This window comes from Eschrichtius robustus, chromosome 3, assembly GCF_028021215.1.
Source record: "Eschrichtius robustus isolate mEscRob2 chromosome 3, mEscRob2.pri, whole genome shotgun sequence".
In the NCBI taxonomy this organism is placed as follows: domain Eukaryota; kingdom Metazoa; phylum Chordata; class Mammalia; order Artiodactyla; family Eschrichtiidae; genus Eschrichtius; species Eschrichtius robustus.
In genome coordinates this window covers 14864789-14885196 of record NC_090826.1, presented here as the reverse complement: position 1 = coordinate 14885196, position 20408 = coordinate 14864789, and the positions used below count along the sequence as shown (strand labels likewise).

The 20408-nt window shown below is 40.5% G+C and overlaps 1 protein-coding gene across 7 annotated transcripts in view; it reads left to right on the top strand.

Moving 5' to 3' along the window:
• Positions 1-20408, top strand: part of UBR4 (ubiquitin protein ligase E3 component n-recognin 4) — a 126233-nt gene that overhangs the window by 19778 nt on the left and 86047 nt on the right. For all 7 annotated transcript variants that reach the window (XM_068539035.1, XM_068539034.1, XM_068539030.1 and 4 more), the window contains exons 16-32: positions 832-991; positions 1110-1195; positions 7043-7212; positions 8476-8758; positions 9394-9529; positions 10466-10545; positions 11046-11174; positions 11908-12090; positions 12228-12350; positions 12443-12672; positions 14001-14122; positions 15503-15600; positions 16837-16994; positions 17770-17979; positions 19155-19256; positions 19574-19674; positions 19922-20120. In XM_068539035.1, coding sequence (XP_068395136.1) covers positions 832-991; positions 1110-1195; positions 7043-7212; positions 8476-8758; positions 9394-9529; positions 10466-10545; positions 11046-11174; positions 11908-12090; positions 12228-12350; positions 12443-12672; positions 14001-14122; positions 15503-15600; positions 16837-16994; positions 17770-17979; positions 19155-19256; positions 19574-19674; positions 19922-20120 — 2570 coding nt within the window. The remainder of the gene's footprint in view (positions 1-831; positions 992-1109; positions 1196-7042; positions 7213-8475; positions 8759-9393; positions 9530-10465; positions 10546-11045; positions 11175-11907; positions 12091-12227; positions 12351-12442; positions 12673-14000; positions 14123-15502; positions 15601-16836; positions 16995-17769; positions 17980-19154; positions 19257-19573; positions 19675-19921; positions 20121-20408) is intronic.

Sequence of the window (20408 nt, the reverse complement as noted above, 5' to 3'; positions counted from 1 at the left end):
GTTGGATAACTAATGTTTAAAGATATTTTTAGTTAGGACATAAGTGTATTGATTATATTTGATTAAATAACTCTTATACTCTCGGTGTTATTTCTCTCATTGAGGGTTAGTAACATAGCCTTTGGAGTTAGATAGAATCTACCACTTACTGGCTTTATGACTTTGGGCAAGAAACTGAATTTCTCCAAGCCTCAGTTTTGTCTCCTGTTGTATGGGAGTGATTGTACCTCTTCTAAGAGTGTTGTGAAGAATTAAAGAGCCCTTAGCCTAGGTCTGGTACATCGTAAGCGACTGCTAACTATTTGTTCAACCAGTATTTATTAATGATGTACTGTGTGTCAGCAGCCCCTCTTCTGAAGCTCTGTCAGTAAACAAGTCATATACAGTCTTTGCTTTCATACAGTTTAGTCTAGTCAAGGATGTGGATGGAAATTTAATTTTAATAGAGAAGTAAACAACTGGGAATTCCAAACACGTATAATGACAGTATAGGCTTCAGAATTGAATATATCAATAATATCTTAGAGCTGGACAAATACAGGACCTTAGAAGAATGAAATAAATGAGTTAATCTCTTTGGAAATCCTGTCATGCAACATTTCCTGAAGTCTGTTGTATTAAATTGGCATACCCTTTTCTGTAACTGGTAGAATCACATGGGAAAGACTATTATAACTTAGTCCCACTGTAGGTGATTTAAAATCTGATTTTTTAATTCATTGTGTTTATTGCATGAGACCTATGAGCATATTTTATTTTCTGTTTGTATTCAGGATTTGTAGGAGCTCTGGGCTTATGAACCTGCTCTGAGCTTTTCTGTGTTCTTTTTAGTTCTTAGGTCTGGCTTCCAACATTTTGAACTTCATCACCTCTTCCATGCTGAACTCTCGGAATAATTTTATCCGAAACTATCTGAGTGTATCTCTTTCAGAACACCATATGGCCACCCTGGCCAGTATCATTAAGGAGGTGGACAAAGATGGACTCAAGGGTCAGTAGACAGGATACGTGCCTGGCAGATTTTTTCCTAGTGGTGTTTGACCGTTGGCAGCGTGGTGCGATGCATCAGTTAGATGCTTGAATAGTTGGTTTTCCCATTTGTCTTCAAGGTGCATCAGATGAAGAGTTTGCTGCCGCTCTCTATCACTTCAACCACTCTCTGGTAACTTCTGACCTTCAGTCACCTAACCTGCAGGTTTGTGTGCACTACAACCGTTTAGGCCAAGAGCTCTCTACATCTGTACTCAGTAGGCTGCACTTGTTTCTATTGCTAAGGAAAAGTTTATCATGGGATCCCCTCCCTGGAAAGAGTGTTGAGAGACTATCCTAGTATGTCCTTCTGCCTTAATTAGGATCATTTTGAGAAAAAAAAAAATGTGTCCTTTATCCCTAAGTCACTTAGTAAGCTTAAAGAAAAGGAAAAACAACAAAAACAACTCCTGATGACTATCCTAGTAGAAAAGTAAATAGACAACAGAGCATTTTATAAAAAAAAAGAAAGAATGGCCAACAAACATAGGAAATGTTCAACATCATTAGTAATCTAAGAAATATAAATGAAAACGCGTGTCTTAAAGGATCAATCAAATTACAGGAGATGGATGCTCTCATATACGCTCTTACTTGCAAACCCACCACCGAAATAAAGTCTAGGATCTTGATTGTGGTTGTCTAAACCTTGTGGCTTTCTTTCCTCACTGAAGTAGTGGGTATCTGGAATCCTAAATCTTAAATTCCTCATTTCATTAGTTTCATATATGTATTTGTTTTTGCATTGAAGGGATACTTTAAAATTTAAAATTATTTGACTGTTTTTAGCAATGACATCATGTTCTGTGTAATTTTTTTCACTTAATATTGTTTAGTACTTTATTGCCAGAATTCATCTGTACTGTTGCATATTTTGTAGTTTTTGTTTTGACTGCTATATGATATTCCATCATGTTTGTGACTATACCAATTTATTCATCTCCCTTCTGCTCCTACTGATGGACATTTGGGTTGTGTCAGTCAGGTTTTATTGCTATTCCAGGTATTGCTATGATCTTTCTTGTACGTGTCCCCTGTATGTACCCTGTTACAAGTGAGTCTCTTGGGAATATAAGTTGGAGTAGAATTGACAGGTTGTAGAGTATGTGACCTTAAGCAGATAATGCCAAACTGCTCTCTGTAGTAGCTGCACCATGTTTTACTCTCACCAGCAGTGCGTCAGGGATACGTGGATTCATATTCTCTCCCAACATTTGACGATGTCCTAGTCTGATAATAACATGGTCAAAGTTAGTGGTTCTCAATCTTTAGTGTATATAAGGATTCCTGGGAAATTTGTTAAAACTGTGGATTCTTAGGTACTGTGACCACTCATCCCCCCCGCCCCCCCCATCAACCCCAGTAGAATTTAATTTGGTAGATCTCCAATAATTTGCCCTAAGATTGTTTTGAAAATTGTTTTGTTACTCTTAAGATTATTTCAGTGGATTCTCAGAATCAGAACACAATTCAAGGGCTTGCACTTGCCGCCAAAGGGACAAAATCCAGGAACCTGTTTCAAGAGGTTAAAATTGATTCTCACAATCCCAAGCTATTTGAGAAATTCTTAAACATTTCTTTTGTCGTTTAAAAGATAATTGTAAAACCTATTTATACTTACCTACTGTTACATGAAAAAATTTTTTTTGGCAGGAAAGGGAATATATAGAGTAGAAAAGTTGTTGACCTGTCTAAGGTGAAGAGAAGGAAATGCTTCAGTTAGTATATTGCCTGCAGTACCTTCTCAGACTATAGGGTCAGGGTGTCCTGCCAAAATTATTAGCGCCTTGCCCAGATCTGAGCAAGGAGGGAGGTTTCAAAGTTCATAGATTTGGCCTTTTCTTGTCTAAACTTGTCCAAATAATGGGGAAGAAATATTTTTCTCTAGAGAATAGGATTCTTAAGACTCCTGTAATGATATTGCCCTCTTAGCGTTTACAAATAATTACAGACCTTGTGTGGACATGCAACCTGGCTGCCCATAGCTACTGACTCTGCAGAGGAAATCCTCGGATCTCCTTTTTCAGTCCATTTCCAAACATGGAACTTTAAATTGTTCCCCCACATTTCATTGCTGTGAAGGATAGTCAGTGTAATCCATGTGCTGTTGAGTTCCCCTACCTTGGATATTGTTTCTTTGGAGTAATGTGCAAAGCTGCCTTAGCCAAGGTGCCTGACTTAGGTTGCAAGACACAGACAGTGCAATAAAATGTATTTTGCAGTAAAATGTATTTTGTTACTATTATTACTTAATATTATATTTAACATTGCATATAAAATTATAATAATAATACTATTACTATGGTGATCTAGGTTTATTCATAAGTATTCATTGACACTTAACTATGTGCCAGGTACTGTTATAGGGACTGAAGAAATAAAGATGACTTGAGTTAGCATGGGATTATGAGAAAAAGGGGACATAGGGTGTGGATAAAAGACCTATTGTAGAGATCATGGGAAATTATTTGAATGAGGTGAAGGACAAGGAAAGGAAGGAATTCAAGATATTGCCTAAATTTAAAACCCTTGAAACCCAAATGCGACTAGAAGGACGCTGTTGTCTTTAATAGAAATAGGGCGGTCAGGAAGGAGAGTTGGTTTGGGGGTAGGAGTGATACTGAGTACTCAGTGGCTCATTCTTCTAGGTTTAAGTCAACTCAGAGATTGTATTTACTCATGGGTCACATTTATTTATTTTTTCAGGTTTCTTTAAAAAAAATTTTTTTTTTAAATTGAAGTATAGTTGATTTACAGTGTTGTGTTAATTACTGCTGTACAGCAGAGTGATTCAGTTATACACATATATACATTCTTTTTTTTATATTCTTTTCCATTATGGTTTATCATAAGATACTGAATATAGTTCTCTGTACTATAGAGTAGGACCTTGTTGTTTACCCATTCTATATATAAAAGCTTACATCTGCTAACCCCAGCCTCCCACTTCATCCCTCCCCCAACCTCCTCCCCCTTGGCAGCCACCACTCTGTTCTCTATGTCTGTGATTCTGTTTCTGTTTCATAGATAGGTTCATTTGTGTCATATTTTAGATTCCACATACAAGTGATATCATATGGTATTTGGCTTTCTCTTTCTGACTTCACTTAGTATGATAGTCTCTAGTTGCATCCATGTTGCTGCAAATGGCATTATTTCATACATTTTTATGGCTGAGTAGTATTCCATTGTATATGTGTAGCACAGCTTCTTTATCCATTCATCTGTCGGTGGACATTTAGGTTGCTTCCATCTCTTGGCTACTGTGAATAGTGCTGCTATGAACATAGGGGTGCATGTATCTTTTTGAATTATAGTTTTGTCTGGATATATGCCCAGGAGTAGGATTGCTGGATCATATGGTAATTCTATTTTTAGTTTTCTGGGGAACCTCCATACTGTTTTCTACAGTGGCTGCACCAGCTTAAATTCTCATGGGTCACTTGTTTAGTTCACATTTTCTCAGAATGATCCTTTGGGTTCTTTAGGTACATGAGGCACAATTTGCCATTTTCTCTCTGTTTATAAAAACAAACAGGTCAGTGTCAGCTCTTCAACATGACTTTTAGTCCCATATAGTAGGCTAGCCATAGAGTCATTGTGCGGTCGAGAAAACTGTATACCTGAGTGTGAGGCTCTCCTTTAAGGAAGGAGTAAGCTGAAGGCAATTAGCAGATGCATCATCTATGTGATTATATTGTTTCCTTTGTCAGTATGTTGAATTTTATAGCCCTTTCAATCAAATGAGAAAAACAGTTTATATATTATCAGTGTTTTTCGTTTAAATAAATAGTCACCATTACTACTATTGAAAAAAATATCATCTTAAATACAATGAAATTTTGAGGTGCCGGTGGGATGAAGATGTCTAGAAAATAGTTGGAAATGTGAGTCTGAAATTTAGGAGTTAAGAAATTAAGATTGATAATACAGCTTTGGGATTATCCATTAAGAGGCAATTTGTTGAAGTGATGAGATACAATGAGATGGATTGTGGATAGCAAGAGAGATGAAGGCTGAGGCTGAAACCTCAGGAATGCCAGCGTTGAGGAGGAGTGGAGGAAAGGTAGCCGGAGGGTGGCAAGGAATGGGTCAGGCCAGGGTTTTGCTGTGCTGTGGCTCAGTTTCACTACTTCAGAAGTCAGTTCTTCTTCCTTAGAGCTAATAAGAGTTTGAGTGGTAGGGAAAAACTAGGTCCCTGAGGAATGTTAGCTCGTTTCTTAAGGTTCTGAGGCCTAAATAAACTGACCTAAAGACACAAATAACTGACATGAAACAAAAACTCCCTTAAAAAAGTGTGTAAATAACTTTATAAGGAATATACATTCATCATAATCCTTCCACGAAATTTATGATTTTAATTTTTCCATGTTTCCTTCTAGTCCCTGTCTGTATAGTGGCATAGTTTTACAGTTATTATCAGAACATTGATATATCACTTGGTTTCTGCTTTTTCAAATTTTACTATTATATATGTAATGTAATATATATAGAGTATGTTTTTATGTTTACCTTGGTCTTTACAGTTGCCACCATTATGGCTGCATGTCCCTTGATTTGTTTTTTTTATTACAGTAATGCTCCAGTTAACACTTCTGATATAGCTCAGGCATGTTTCTTTTTTTTTTGAGTTGTTTTCTTGAGTCAGGAATTGAGAAGTTAGTCATTATGGCTGTGTTGAGCATAGTGATGAAGAATGTAGGTTTTAGAGATAAACCTTGCTTCGGCACTTGGTAATCTTGTGGCTTTGGTCATGTTCTTAAGCCACTCTGAGCTCTGTTTCCCATATCAGTGAAGTGGAGCACACCCCACCTGACGTTGTAGCTCTGAGCATTTAGTGTGACGGTCTCTGTACAACAGTTAGCCTATGGTAACCCCCCAGTACCTGGGAACTACTCATGATATCTGTGACTTTTTGAATGTTTTCGAGGAATAGGGTCCTCTAGGATTTTTTTTTTTTAATAAATTTATTTGTTTTTTAATTTTTGGCTGCGTTGGGTCTTCCTTGCATGCGGGCTTTCTCTGGTTGCGGTGAGCGGGGGCTACTCTTCGTTGTGGTGTGTGGGCTTCTCATTGCGGTGCCTTCTCGTTGCGGAGCACACGGGCTCTAGTCACGTGGCCTTCAGTAGTTGTGGCTCGCGGGCTCTAGAGCGCAGGCTCAGTAGTTGTGGCATACGGGCTTAGTTGCTCTGCGGTATGTGGGATCTTCCTGGACCAGGGCTCAAACCCGTGTCCCCTGCATTGGCAGGTGGATTCTTAACCACTGCGCCACCAGGGAAGTCCCTCTCTGGGATGTTTTATAAGAATATAATTTAATTTGGCAGACTTCAAAATTTATCCTATATCCTGAGGTAACCATGATTTGAGTTTTCTGAAGCCAAGTGAGAAAGCAGGCTTTTATCTGGTTTTCCATTGGCATCCTGCTCAGCTTGTGTGTGTATTTGGGGAGATAAGTTGCAGCTTAGGTAACTGAGCGGAAAGTAAAGCTCATTTGAGAGACATGCCACAACTGGAGGCAAAGACAACCCTGATTAATTCTAGATGCCTTGACATCTTAGAGGCAAAATTTCTCTGCTAATACTGTTAATAGAAGCTGTTGGATTTATAAGTTGTTGGAAATCCCCCTTTGGATTGTTGTTTGTGGCATGTAACTGATTATGAAAGAAAAATGTTAGCTATTACAGTTGTTGAAAAAGTTTTCTTTCAAAGGCACAGTATCCATTGGAAACTTAAGATTCTGCTGTCTACATGCACGTCTCCTTTTTGGGGACCCCATTTCTGACACTAATTAACTATAGTTGTTAATGGGGTTAGATTAGTAATTTTTCCTTTATATTTTTCTCATGTGTTGAATGACCTTTTGCAGACTGTTTCTGAATTTGAATTTCTTTGTCTTCCTTTCTTTAAAGTATTCCTTTCAGTGTTAAAAAGTAACATTAGAGAGCATTAGTAATCTGTTGACTTCATCCCTTGCCTTTTTCCCTAATGGTCTCTTGTATGTCTTTCATGTTAGAATACACTGTTGCAGCAGCTGGGAGTGGCTCCTTTTTCTGAGGGCCCTTGGCCCTTGTACATTCATCCTCAAAGCCTGTCTGTGCTTTCACGCCTCCTGCTCATCTGGCAACATAAAGCCGGCGCTCAAGGTGACCCTGACGTCCCTGAATGCCTTAAAGTTTGGGACAGGTAAGGTAACTTAAATAGAAGCCCCACGGAGAAGGCTGCTTTTTAAAATTTGTTTGACTTATCTGTAGTTCATCTGTGGCTCTGGGATGGTACTCTGATGATAAGTTTCAAGTGGCAAGGGTGGATGGGTGTGTTTCCGATGGGATTTGAGAGGAGTTGTGCTGTTTAAAAAACAGAAGTATATAAACTACAGTCTGGAAATAGAATCTTCCTGTAGCACATGGGGGATTTGGTTGCAATTATGAGATAGAACCTGAATCCTGAACGTAACCAATTTTATCCTGACCTGGTTTTTTTTTGAAAGCGGGAACAACAGGGAAGCCAACTCTGTCTTTGGTTATTTTGCTTTCAACATGAAACCACTTAGAGTGACTTGCAGTCTTTTTTGGACAACTTTTAAAGAATTTTTTTACTTGGGGGAAGCTCACATTAATCATCTAAATCCTCTTTAGATGGACCTATATTTGCCATTTTTGTTTACATGGTTGGGAGTCTTCAAAGCAGTTTGTTTTCCTAAACGGCTTTGTTTTCCTCTTCACCATTCTATGATCAAATAGCTCTAATGCTGGATTTGAGAAACTATAAACCCCCTTGAATGCCAGATATGCACTATATTTTTCCTGGTGGAATCTTGCAAAAAGGCCGGAAGGTGGGGGCCAGGGGGAGGTGGGGAGCGAAACCCTTATTAAAATACAAATCTCTTTCCTAATAGCCAAAGGCAGTGGAAATAGTTGGCTACATTCATTCCTTTTTTGCATAAAAGCTTTTCTCACAGATTCTCTGAATAGTATAATTTTTTTATTGCTTTTTAAGTGCATTGAGTTAATTTTGACTGTTACCATGCAGTGATTTTTAACCTGTAATATAAATTCTCAAAACGAGAATTAAACTATAGAATCAAATCATAGGGAAAAAGTAACTGAATTGCTTCTATCTGCCCGGATTTATTAATTTAAAAAAATAGCCGCCTTTTGGAGAACTTGTAATTCTTTTCAGAATTGTCAGGAACGGCAGCGTGGGGGTTACTGCCACTGTGGCCGCAGTTAATGTTGCTGAAGGGTCTTGAAAATGTGTTTGTGGCCAAATCTGGCTTTTTTGTAGCCAAGATTTAGTTTTTATCTTCTCATTACATGTAGCTTCTTGTCTTCCTTAATTCGTTATCTTAATTTAAGAAGTTGGACTCTTCCGGCATTGGACATTGTCACTCTTGGGGGATGTTCTGACTTTTCCTCACCAGACATGTTCTCCTTTCCTCTGTGGTAGGTTTTTGTCAACAATGAAGCAGAATGCCCTGCAAGGGGTGGTGCCCAGTGAGACGGAAGATTTGAATGTAGAACACCTGCAGCTGCTCCTCCTCATTTTCCACAACTTCTCTGAGAAAGGCCGGCGGGACATATTGACCCTTTTTGTGCAGATCATCCAGGAGTTGAGTGCCAACATGGATGCCCAAACGCGCTCTGTGCCTCTCATCCTGGCTCGCCTGCTTTTGATCTTTGATTATCTGCTTCATCAGTACTCCAAAGCCCCTGTGTATCTGTTTGAGCAGGTACAGATGAACACGTTCTTTTTGCTTTACAGCTGTTACTGAGAGCGTAGTTATTCTCAAGTTACCATGCTCCAAACCAGAATGACCTCACTTTAGGGTTTAGGTGTTCATTGCGGTGTGTTTGAGTAGCCTTAGGTGACCCCTGGGACTTGTGTCTTTGCACCCACAGTTTATGTTTAGCCAGAAGCGATAGATGTAGATTATTTGATTTGATGCATTTGTTAAAATTGGCTCATAGGCTCTGTTCACAGGTGTCCTTCTTTGAACTACCCCACTTTACCTGTGTCGAGCACAGTGCCGTGCATGTCGGGCCTCAGTTAGTATTTACTAGTGGTTGAATGATGGTCGAGCAGTAAATTTTATGGGTTAGTAAATTCCTTTGTTGCAGGGATCCAAAATGAGGATGGAAGGGCCATTTAAGAATTCAGCGTTTCTTCAAATGTTTCATTGAACACTATTCCCTTTATACTCCAGCAAAAAGATGTTTCCCAAAAGAAGTCACAGAAAAATCTAAAATTTTGTTTTGGTTTATAAGTTTCCCAAACTTTGCTGTACCAATCTAATATCAGGCCTGGAGTGAGAAGCAGAATGATGACTGTGTATCTCTCTTAATTTGAGTATTTGTGTTTTAAAAGGTGCAGCATAACCTGCTTAGTCCTCCTTTTGGGTGGGTGAATGGATCCCAAGACAGCAACGGCCGCCGGGCGACCACCCCTCTCTATCATGGGTTCAAAGAAGTAGAAGAAAACTGGTCTAAGCATTTTTCATCAGGTCAGAAAGAAGATTGTCAATAAAAAACTGACTTGCTGATTTTCATTGGAGGGGTTGAATTTGGAGCTTGGGGCATCCTTGAGGATCTTTGGTCATCGGTTTAGTCTCCTTCCTGTGGGTGGCAGATACCTACAGATTCAAAACTCTTGCGGAAACAGACTCTCACATATCCTGCATCTATTTAAAAGCGAAAAACATTGAGGCACGAGAATTAGGAATCCTCTGGCCATAGAGTGCAGTATATGTATTCCTGCCACACTGGGTGATTGAATTAGTTTTCCCTTAGGGACATGGTTCTAACCCACAGGCTAATTTCTTTGGGTCAGGGTCTTCAGACAGTGGGAGCTGTGACATTCTCTCCAGTGTTTCTCACGTAGCAGTGGTCCATACTTTTCAGAAGGTGCCTCTTGTGTTCATTTTAGCATGTGTTTGCTTTCATCTGAGGATTGTTAGATGTAAAGTGTATTTGGTGGAAATGTTCATTAAGCTCTAGTATGAATTTATTATCATTGGGATCGCTTAGTAGTTAGTCCCTTTGATATTGGGGAAACAGCATTTAAGTTTAAGGCGGTCGGTCTAATGATACAATTTTGTTGATTAACTTGATGATTATAGAGCAGAAGTTAACTCCCAGAGCAGAAGTTTTCAACTGGGGATGATTGTGCTCCCCATCCCCAAAGGGGCCCTGGGGCCATGTCTGGAGACATATTTGGTTGTCACGACTGGGAGGGTGCTACTGGCAATCAATGGATAGAAGCCAGGATGGTGCTAAACATAGGACAGTTTCCCACAGCAGAGAATGATCTGGCCCAAAATGTCCATGCGTAGTGCCAAGGTTGGGAAACCCTTGTCCAAAGTGTTTTCTTTGTTTTTATGTTTCATATTTGTTAGGCTTGAGAATGAAACCATTCTTTCAGTAAGCACATTGTTTTTCAGATGCCGTCCCACAACCCAGATTCTACTGTGTCCTGTCCCCAGAAGCCTCAGAGGATGATTTGAACCGACTTGATTCTGTGGTACCAGGAATTTAAAAATCCCATTTTACATGTTGGTTAGATGGTCTCCACCAAAATCAGTCTATCAGGGGAAAGGGAATGACTTAACTTTTTGTAATGAGGGAATTTGGTCTATATTAGGATTTGAGCTTATTCTAAAAGGAAAGTGTTGTTTTGAGATTTATTCACTGGGTTCCAGTTTGGCTGTAGGGGATGTCCTTCCTGGCGGTTGACACCTCTGACACGTTATTCCTGAAGACTATATCTGTTAGCATTTTCACATGCAGCTATTTTAATGGACAAAATAGTTGCCTCATTCTAAAGCCTGCACTTGTGTGCTCACAATAATCCATAAACTGAGTTGGTCCCTAAGTGGGAATCATGCTGCAATGAGAAATTAATAACTATATTTGGAGTGAGCTATTTTCTCAATCCTGAGTTTAAGTGGTAGTGTATGGGTAGTAGGAAAAAGATATTTCAAAAAATAAGAAAAAACGATTGCCTTTCTTTCTTGATATTAGGCATGTGATGTTCTTTACTCCAAGCTTGTCAAGTATGATGAGCTCTACATTGCACTGACATCCCTACTGGCAGCTGGATCCCAGCTTGATACAGTCAGGAGAAAGGAAAACAAGAATGTAACAGCCCTGGTAAGACCGTGGAAACCTGGGCTAATTAAGAAGAGTTTGGGATATGTTTGATGATTGGGTAGCAGTCTACCAGAAATTTCCTTCTGGCATCTAGTCAGTTTATTGGATATCTGTTTGCAAAACTGACTAGATACTTCATTATTTCTATCTAGTTTGGGTGGTTATGTTCACCTTAGAGATAATTTTTTTATCATTTTTGCATTTTTTTGTTAACATTTAGAAGAATGTGACTTTGAGAGTAAGCATCACCTAAGTTCTGTATCTCCTGTGAATGCTGGTTGTTGTATGATATTGAAAGCCTCACACTTGAGCTTTTCCTGTGGTCCTGTGAATGTGTCTCGTGCCTGTAGAGCTCATAACAGCAATTAAGGCCACAGAAAGGGCCAGCTGATTGCGGGCGTGCTGAGGAGAATGTCTTGCTCTCTTTCAGTTACTTGGTGAATTACTGGGGAGCCAAAGTTGTCTCAGAATTGCTTTCTTGGCATGTGAAATGTGCAGAATATGGAACAAGTTTTATATAGATATAAAATGTGCGTTTTACTGTTTCCTGCTTTAGGTGTATTCTCTAGAAAGACCTGGTGAGCAGACTTGAGAGCCAAATCTCAGTTGAAGATTGGGACTCCACCCAGTTCTGCTTTGAAAATTGTATTTGGAACAATTCTTACTGTTAGGGAGCTGTTGAGGCAGTATCAAAAGCTTCTACCTCTGTGAGTGCTCTTTTTGCTTCTTCCAGGAGGCCTGTGCCCTTCAATATTACTTCTTGATACTGTGGAGGATTCTAGGGATTTTGCCACCATCAAAGACTTACATGAACCAGCTGGCCATGAACTCGCCAGAGATGAGTGAATGTGACATCCTACACACTCTGCGGTGGTCTTCCCGCCTCCGGATCAGCTCCTATGTCAACTGGATAAAGGTACCACAGGGCTTGCTGCTATGGAGTATTCAAAGCCAACATACTCTAATTCTAGGAACTTTTAAATTTAAGGCTGATGAAAGCCTTAGACACTGTCTGTATTGATCTCCTGAACACTTTTTTCTTGCTGTAAATAGGACCACCTTATCAAACAGGGAATGAAGGCTGAACATGCTGGTTCTCTCCTAGAACTGGCATCCAGCAAGTGCAGCTCAGTGAAATATGACGTTGAAATTGTAGAGGAATACTTTGCTCGACAGGTATGGAAGTTTGGGGTCCATAATGATGGAACTTGGCTTATGCCACAGTTTTTTTTTGCTACAACTAATTAATATCTTGTGTATTTTTAAAGATCTCGTCCTTCTGTAGCATCGACTGTACCACCATCTTGCAGCTCCATGAAGTTCCCAGTCTGCAGTCCATCTACACCCTCGATGCTGCTATCTCGAAGGTCCAGGTCTCTCTGGATGAACATTTTTCTAAGATGGCTGCCGAGACCGATCCTCATAAGTCATCTGAGATCACCAAGAACCTGCTTCCAGCCACACTGCAGCTCATTGACACCTACGCGTCATTCACGAGGTGTGACGGGCTGCCTGCCCAGAGATGTCGGAGATGGGGGAATGTAGATGCTTGGGTGGTTTACTTTCACCTTTAAATATTTTCTAGCATTTTTCTTGTAGAGTGCAAAGAAAGATAATGTAATTTTTCCAAACACTATCATTTCTGTTATTTACTAAGATGAAGCTTTTTAAATTTCATGGTATGTAGGTAGAGAAAAAATTTTCTTAATGAGTTAGAGAGTATTTTTAAAAAATATTTATTTATTTATTTGGTTGCGCCAGGTCTTAGTTGTGGCAGGCGGGCTCCTTAGTTGTGGCGTGCGAACACTTAGTTGCAGCATGCTTGTGGGGTCTAGTTCCCTGACCAGGATTGAACCTGGGCCCCCTGCATTGGGAGCACAGAGTCTTTACGGCGCCACCAGGGAAATCCCCTAGAGAGTATTTTGAAACCCAGCCCTTTCTATAATAAAGATTGCATATTACACACCCTGTAGACTTGCTTTGTTTATTCTGCATGATGTTTAAATATTTTAGAATTCATTTATAAAAATTGGGAATTTATTCACAAGTCAAGATTTCTGGCTTTTCTTCCTTTGGAAGAACTGGCAAAACTGGGCCTGTCTTCCCACATGACAGTAACAGACTGCAGCTAAGGACTGGCAGCTTCTCATTAGCCATTCTCACTGGGCCCCTTTAAGCTCATTTACTTTATCTGGTCCCTGTAGGATTTCACTGTTCAGTTCCTGTTTCATGGGGCGTTGATGGTGAAAGGGACTTAGATCGTTGTAAAACTTAACTAATGTCTTAGTGTGAATGCTTTGCAGTAGACAGAGGACTGTTGCTTGAGGCAAGATTTTAGAACGAATATGAGCAATAAACTTGAATGACAAGTGTGAGTGTTTGCTACGTGTCAAGTACTTTTCTAGGTGTTGGGGGTACAGTGGTAGCAAAGCTGACCGAGTCACTGCCCTTTGAGTGTGTCTAGGCTCTAATCTGGCCCATCAGGCTAAGACTTTCTAAACTGAGCTGTTAATACATGTTCCTGGGCAAATAAGTTTGGGAAGTGCTTTTTTTAAAAAAAGAAAAAATAATAATACTTCTCAGAGCCTTTAATATATACATTGCCAGTCTTCTGAGGCCAGGAAGAGTGTGGTAGATATGTCCTGGAATTGAGTTTTGTAAGCATTTCAGAGGATGGCATATTCTTTGGGAAACAATTACCCATTGTAATTCTCAGGAGACCCAACTGAGATAAAGGTTTTTCGATTTGTCTAGGGTTAGTTTTTCCTAACCAAAATGGCACTAGATTCCTTCAGCTTTGACATAACCCCCTATTTTTTTCTCCAGAGCCTATTTGCTGCAGAACTTTAATGAGGAGGGATCCACTGAAAAACCTTCCCAGGAGAAATTGCACGGCTTTGCTGCTGTTTTGGCTATTGGCTCTAGTAGGTGCAAGGCGAACACTCTGGGTAAGTGAATGTGCTTTTGAATAAGACTGTTAACACTAGTATGACTAGTAGTGCTATTTCTCTCCCTTTCTACCTGTCTACTGCATTTTTCATTTATTGGACTCTTTCTGAGTGTCAAGCATTGACATAAGTTTATCTGTTTTGATCTTCACAATAACCTTATCAGGTAAGTTTTGTTATTATCCCCCATTACTCATTAGGAAATTGAGGCTTAGAGAAGTTATTTGCCCAAATCCTACATCTTGCAAGTGGCAGAGCTGGGATCCAAACCAAGATAAGTTGGTTCCAAGGCATTAGGCTATTTCGCTGTTGGCAAAGACCTTTGTTCTTTTCATTTATAGAGATTAGGAAGACTAGCAAGCTACTGCTTAGTGCTTGGGAGAACTTCTTCCTTGTGTTACGAATGATCTAATAGAAATTTAGGATGGGGAATCAAAAGGACTTGAGCAGGGGCTTCCCTGGTGGTGCAGTGGTTGAGAATCTGCCTGCCAATGCAGGGGACATGGGTTCCATCCCTGGTCCGGGAAGATCCCACATGCCGTGGAGCAACTAAGCTCGTGTACCACAACTACTGAGCCTGTGCTCTAGAGCCCGTGAGCCACAACTACTGAGCCCGCGTGCCGCAACTACTGAAGCCCGCGCGCCTAGAGCCCGTGCTCCACAATGAGAGAAGCCACTGCAATGAGAAGCCCACGCACCGCAATGAAGAGTAGCCCCCGCTCGCCTCAACTAGAGAAAGCCCGTGTGCAGCGCAACGAAGACCCAACACAGCCAAAAAAATAAAATAAATAAATAAAATTAAAAAAAATAAAATATAAAAGGACTTGAGCAGGATTGGAGTTAAGTGCAATAGTTACCCTTTAAAATTTATAGGCATTTGTGTATTCCTGAATTTCAAGCTTCAAGGACCCTTATAATGTTCAGATATTCTCACTTTTAGAAATTCAATTCCATCACTTCTTTGAATACTGTTCTTAATGTGCATTAATGATCCCTGCCCTCAAGATTTGTGTTAAGGAGAAAAGAGATCAAAGTGATACCTATTCATAGAAGGTCTAGATGTTTAATAGTGACTTGTAGTGACTTGCTCTCACTTTGCATCTTTTATTCAGTTGTCTTCTTTACTTGCAAGATTAGAAAGTGAATACGATGGGAAGTGAAAACCTTACAATTGAGATTGTTAGCTGTTAAGCAATTAGCAAGTTCTTGGACGTAGTGCTGCTACTGAAATATCCATCTAAGCTATCTTAGTAATTGTTTTGACAGCCTGGGCTGTGGTGTGTTTCTCTCTGCATTTGGGCTTGGCTTTTAAAATGCTGCGTGTCGTTCTTTCTCTCTTTCTCTCTCACGATGATTCCTTGTCCTTTCTGTCTCCTCCAGGTCCAACACTGGTTCAGAATTTACCATCTTCAGTGCAGGCTGTGTGTGAATCCTGGAACAACATCAACACCAATGAGTTTCCAAACATTGGATCCTGGGTGAGTGTCTGTCTGTCCCAGGAATAGAAATTAGGAGCACTGTTCTGTTTCTGTGTTCTCTTCTTATTCTTTAGGCTTAAACTAGCTACCAAGAGATCTTAATATGCTGCAGTAGTACTTGCTATGGCTGAATCAATAATCAAGGCCTTGAATTACTCCAATGGTACTCATATGATCATTTTGCTAAGAATAAGAAGTCTGTTACTGGGTTATAGAATAACTGCTTTATTACAGTGGACCCTTGAACAATACAGGTTTGAACAGCATGGGTCCACTTACACACGATTTTTTCACTAAATCTGGACTGCAGTACTAAATGATCTGTGGTTGGTTGAATCTGTGGATGTGGAACTGCACATACGGGGGGCTGACTATAAAGTTGTACATGGATTTTTGACTGCACAGACAGTCAGCACCCCTAAACCCTGTGGTACTTAAGGGTCAACTACTAGGAGCCTCAGTTTCTTCATCTGCTAAATACTGGGATGTAAAGATTAAGGATATTAAATGTAAAGTGCCTAGCACATTATCTGTCACGTGAATTCTCAGTAAATGTTAACCGTTTCCTTTCCTTTTTAGGTTATATGTCAAGAACCTGCTCCTTTTGTCATACATAATTTTATGGTGTAGCTTTTAAGTTCTCTAGGCTTTTGGAAGGCTGTTGAGTCCTCTGTTAGTTTCCTTGATCTTTCTGTGTGCTCTGCTCAGATTACCTCTATTAACAGATTATTGCGTTATTACAGTTCTTTGGAAAAGCCAAGTGTTATAATCTAGTTATCCCTGCTTTGTAATCGTGACCTCTGTTTACATCCCCCAGAGCTATAGTGCAAGGATAATTAAGATATTTGTAATGTGGACCCAGATGCATTGTAAAATCCAGATCTTTCTCAGTTACTAGAGGCAAACAAACATAGTTTTAATGTTAAATATAATATATTCTAATTATTTGGAAAGTGGTATTGGGTATCTTAACTATGTACTAACTAAATTTTAGCTTAACTTTAACTTTTAAATTTTAACTCGACTTTGTGCTAACTAAAATTTGTTAACTGTTTCCTTTACTCCACCCCACTTTCCTTCCCAGGATGAATAAGAGTGTATACTGAATAGAGTCATTGTCTGTAAATCTCAGTGGGGTCTTCGGTTATGTCATCATGGTTTCTTTTTGCTCACGTAAGAATTTGGTCCTGGGAGATAGATGGTCTATCTGTTGATGTCTGCTTTGCCTCCTTTCAGCGCAATGCCTTTGCCAATGACACCATCCCTTCTGAGAGTTACATCAGTGCTGTGCAGGCTGCTCACCTGGGGACTCTTTGTGGCCAGAGTCTGCCCCTGGCTGCTTCCCTGAAGCACACCCTCCTCTCACTGGTCAGGTTGACCGGAGATCTTATAGTGTGAGTACCTTTTACGTAGCCCTAAGTGCTCTCTACTCCTGTATTCTGTCATGGCTAAGGGAAGACAATGAGAGTTTTAATAACTGTGTAATAATACTTTTTTGCCTGCTTCTACAGCAGAGAGAGCCTGTTGCCTTAGAGTATGAATGTTTACCTAGAATGATTTTTGGCTTAGATGTGAAGGGCAGCCGAGTACCTCCCCCCCTCCTTCTGTGTAGTATGTTTCAGAAAAGGCATGCTGGTTTTAAACCATATTGTGTTTTGGAGGTACTCTGGGTTTAAGTTTCAAGGTGACAATGATGTATTTGAAGTCTTCTCCAGATTCGTTGTGGAAGTTAGATGCTGCCATCATGGAGACTAAGGGCGAGCAGGCCAGTGGAGGGACTATTTTGTTTTCCTGTACATAGGTCACGGGTAAAGTCCTATATCTCATTGGCTTAAAAGTGATCCAGATTCCTGGGAATTCTTCTAGAAAGGTTGTCTGGGAGGGTTACTAGCTTAGGTTTCAGTTAATTTTCTTTTCTAAATATTATAAAATACATCTTACAGTATTAATTTAACATCTTAATAAGTGGACTTTTCACATGGAAATGATTTTAGCTTCTGATATAATAATGAGAAAGGAGACCATGAAGTTGCATGATTATACCTATGTAAAAAACAACTATCAAAGGAAAAAAGCCCTTCTCAGTAAATGAGTAGATTGCCCTCTCCTCCCCTCGCAGCTTTTGAGAGGAGTATATTCACTAATTTGCTTCTGTTTTCTTTGCTGAAGTTGGTCCGATGAGATGAACCCGCCACAGGTAATTCGGACCCTGCTTCCCCTTCTTCTGGAGTCGAGCACTGAGAGTGTTGCTGAGATCAGTAGCAACTCTCTGGAGCGCATCCTGGGCCCTGCAGAGTCTGATGAGTTCTTGGCTCGCGTTTATGAGAAACTAATCACTGGCTGTTACAACATTCTGGCTCATCATGCAGATCCCAATAGGTGAGCCTGACTGGGGAGAAGCCTCCGGTTCCTGTGACCTCCTGCTACCATCAATGAAATGTACCAACACTAGCTTCTTTATGTTGTTAATTTATAGATTATGATTGTGCTTTTTAACAGAAAGTTCTATACTTGTGTGCGTTTTGTGTTCTTGTGGACACACATGAAAGGTTACTTGGAATCTTCTTTTGTGATTAATTCTTAGGAATAAACATGCTGTAGTAGATGTGATGAAGTGTACAAAGGAGCATGATAAAATTTCTAGTATTTTTGTAACCATGCTTCTGAGATAGGTGTTCTGTGGAATTAGGTGGTCTCATAGCATTGTTTGACCTTGATAGTGTAGGCCATGTTGATGTAGGAGAGTCTTACAGAACAGTTGAATAAGTTACAGTTTTATCCCACTGAGAACTGTACAAATAAAGGGTTCCAGGTATTGGGATTTCCTGCCTTTTTGCTGTTGAGGAATCCAGGTTTTCATCAGGGGCTGCCTTTTCTTTTTCTCTCCCTCCCCACTTCTCTTTCGTCCCCCCTCCCCCCTTCAGTCTTTCCCTCCCTTCCTTCCTCTTTCTAACAGTTTGAAATAACAGCAGTGATTCTTGGAAGTCTTAGCCATCGACTACATCAGTTATCTCAGATTTTAGGAATTTTTAAATTTTATTTCAGTTTAATTCCTCGAAAATTTATTGAGCACCTACTGTATGCCAGGGTTTATGCTAAGCTTTGACAAAACAAAATTGAATATTGCCCTCAAAAGGTGTAGCCGTAAACAGGGCTTCCCTGGTGGCGCAGTGGTTGAGAGTCTGCCTGCCAATGAAGGGGACACGGGTTCAAGCCCTGGTCTGGGAAGATCCCACATGCTGCGGAGCAACAAAGCCTGTGAGCCACAACTACTGAGCCTGCGCGTCTGGAGCCTGTGCTCCTCAACAAGAGAGGCCGCGACAGTGAGAGGCCCGCGCACCGCGATGAAGAGTGGCCCCTGCTCGCTGCAACTAGAGAAAGCCCTCGCACAGAAATGAAGACCCAACGCAGCCAAAAATAAATAAAAAAAAAAAAAAAAAAAAAAAAAAAAAAGGTGTAGCCGTAAACAGACTTTGGATTTTTAAAGGTCAGGATTAGGAGGACATTGAAACAGCCCTTGTTTCTGGTAGTTAATTTTTCTTTTGGATTTTCAGTGGACTGGATGAATCCATCTTAGAGGAGTGTCTCCAATATTTGGAAAAGCAACTGGAAAGCAGCCAGGCTCGTAAAGCTATGGAGGAATTTTTCTCTGACAGGTGAGCTATGTTTTGTTCTCCTCGGTGAACATTTTTGAATTATCTCCTGGAAGTAGGGACCTGTCTATGTTGACTTCGGTGTTCTTTCTCAGGGAATTAAAAAGCCTGCTTAGGTGTTTGTACCTCTGGGAGGACTTTGGTTAACTGCTGACTCCTTGAGGTTATTGGTGGAGGGGTTGATTTCATGAACACCTGGCATTGTTGACTCACAAATGACCAGTTCCCCTAGAGAGGATGAGATTGTGAAGAAATAGAAACGGATGCGTTTTATGTGAGGCTTAATGTGATTCTTCCATTTTTACCCTCCTGCCTTTCAGTGGAGAACTTGTGCAGATCATGATGGCAACAGCCAATGAGAACCTCTCTGCTAAATTTTGTAACCGAGTTTTGAAATTCTTCACCAAACTCTTCCAGCTGAGTGAGTGACAGCTTTTAGTAATCTTCTTAAGGGAACTTTGATGTCCAGCTAATGACTGTGCCTATCTTCTGCCCAAGTATAACTATGGCATGAAAATGCTAACGTGGAGAGAATCCCTCAGAGATAGTTTGGAAGGAAGTCGAAAACTTCCTTGGAGTCTTTCCCCCTTTCCTGGCTCACAGTCTGCGCCTTCCTTCCTTTCCCCCTGCCCTCCTTCACTGACCTTCGCCTCTCGGTCTGTCTCCAGCTGAGAAGAGCCCTAACCCGAGCCTTCTGCATCTCTGTGGTTCCCTGGCACAGCTGGCTTGCGTGGAGCCTGTGCGTCTCCAGGCCTGGCTCACCCGCATGACTGCATCGCCCCCCAAAGATTCCGATCAGCTGGATGTGATCCAGGAGAACAGGCAGCTGCTACAGTTGTTGACCACGTACATTGTTCGGGAAAACAGGTAGGGCACCTGCATTTATTTCACATGTTCTAACGGCCCCAGAAATAAGGTGAGATCACTGCAGCTGTCTTCCTTTCAGGAATCAGTCGTGAGCATTTTCAGTGATTCCATAGCTCCCTCTCAATAGACTCAACGAATCTACTGGCTCTCCTTGATTTTTCCCATGGAAAAACTTTTGCAGTGACTTGGCTTGTCAGTTGTAACGGGGATGAATGTTTTGTGCTCTAGTAGCCCAAGTCCACAACTGGGCTTAGTGTGTATAGTCATGCATTTAATGTTTAAATTTAA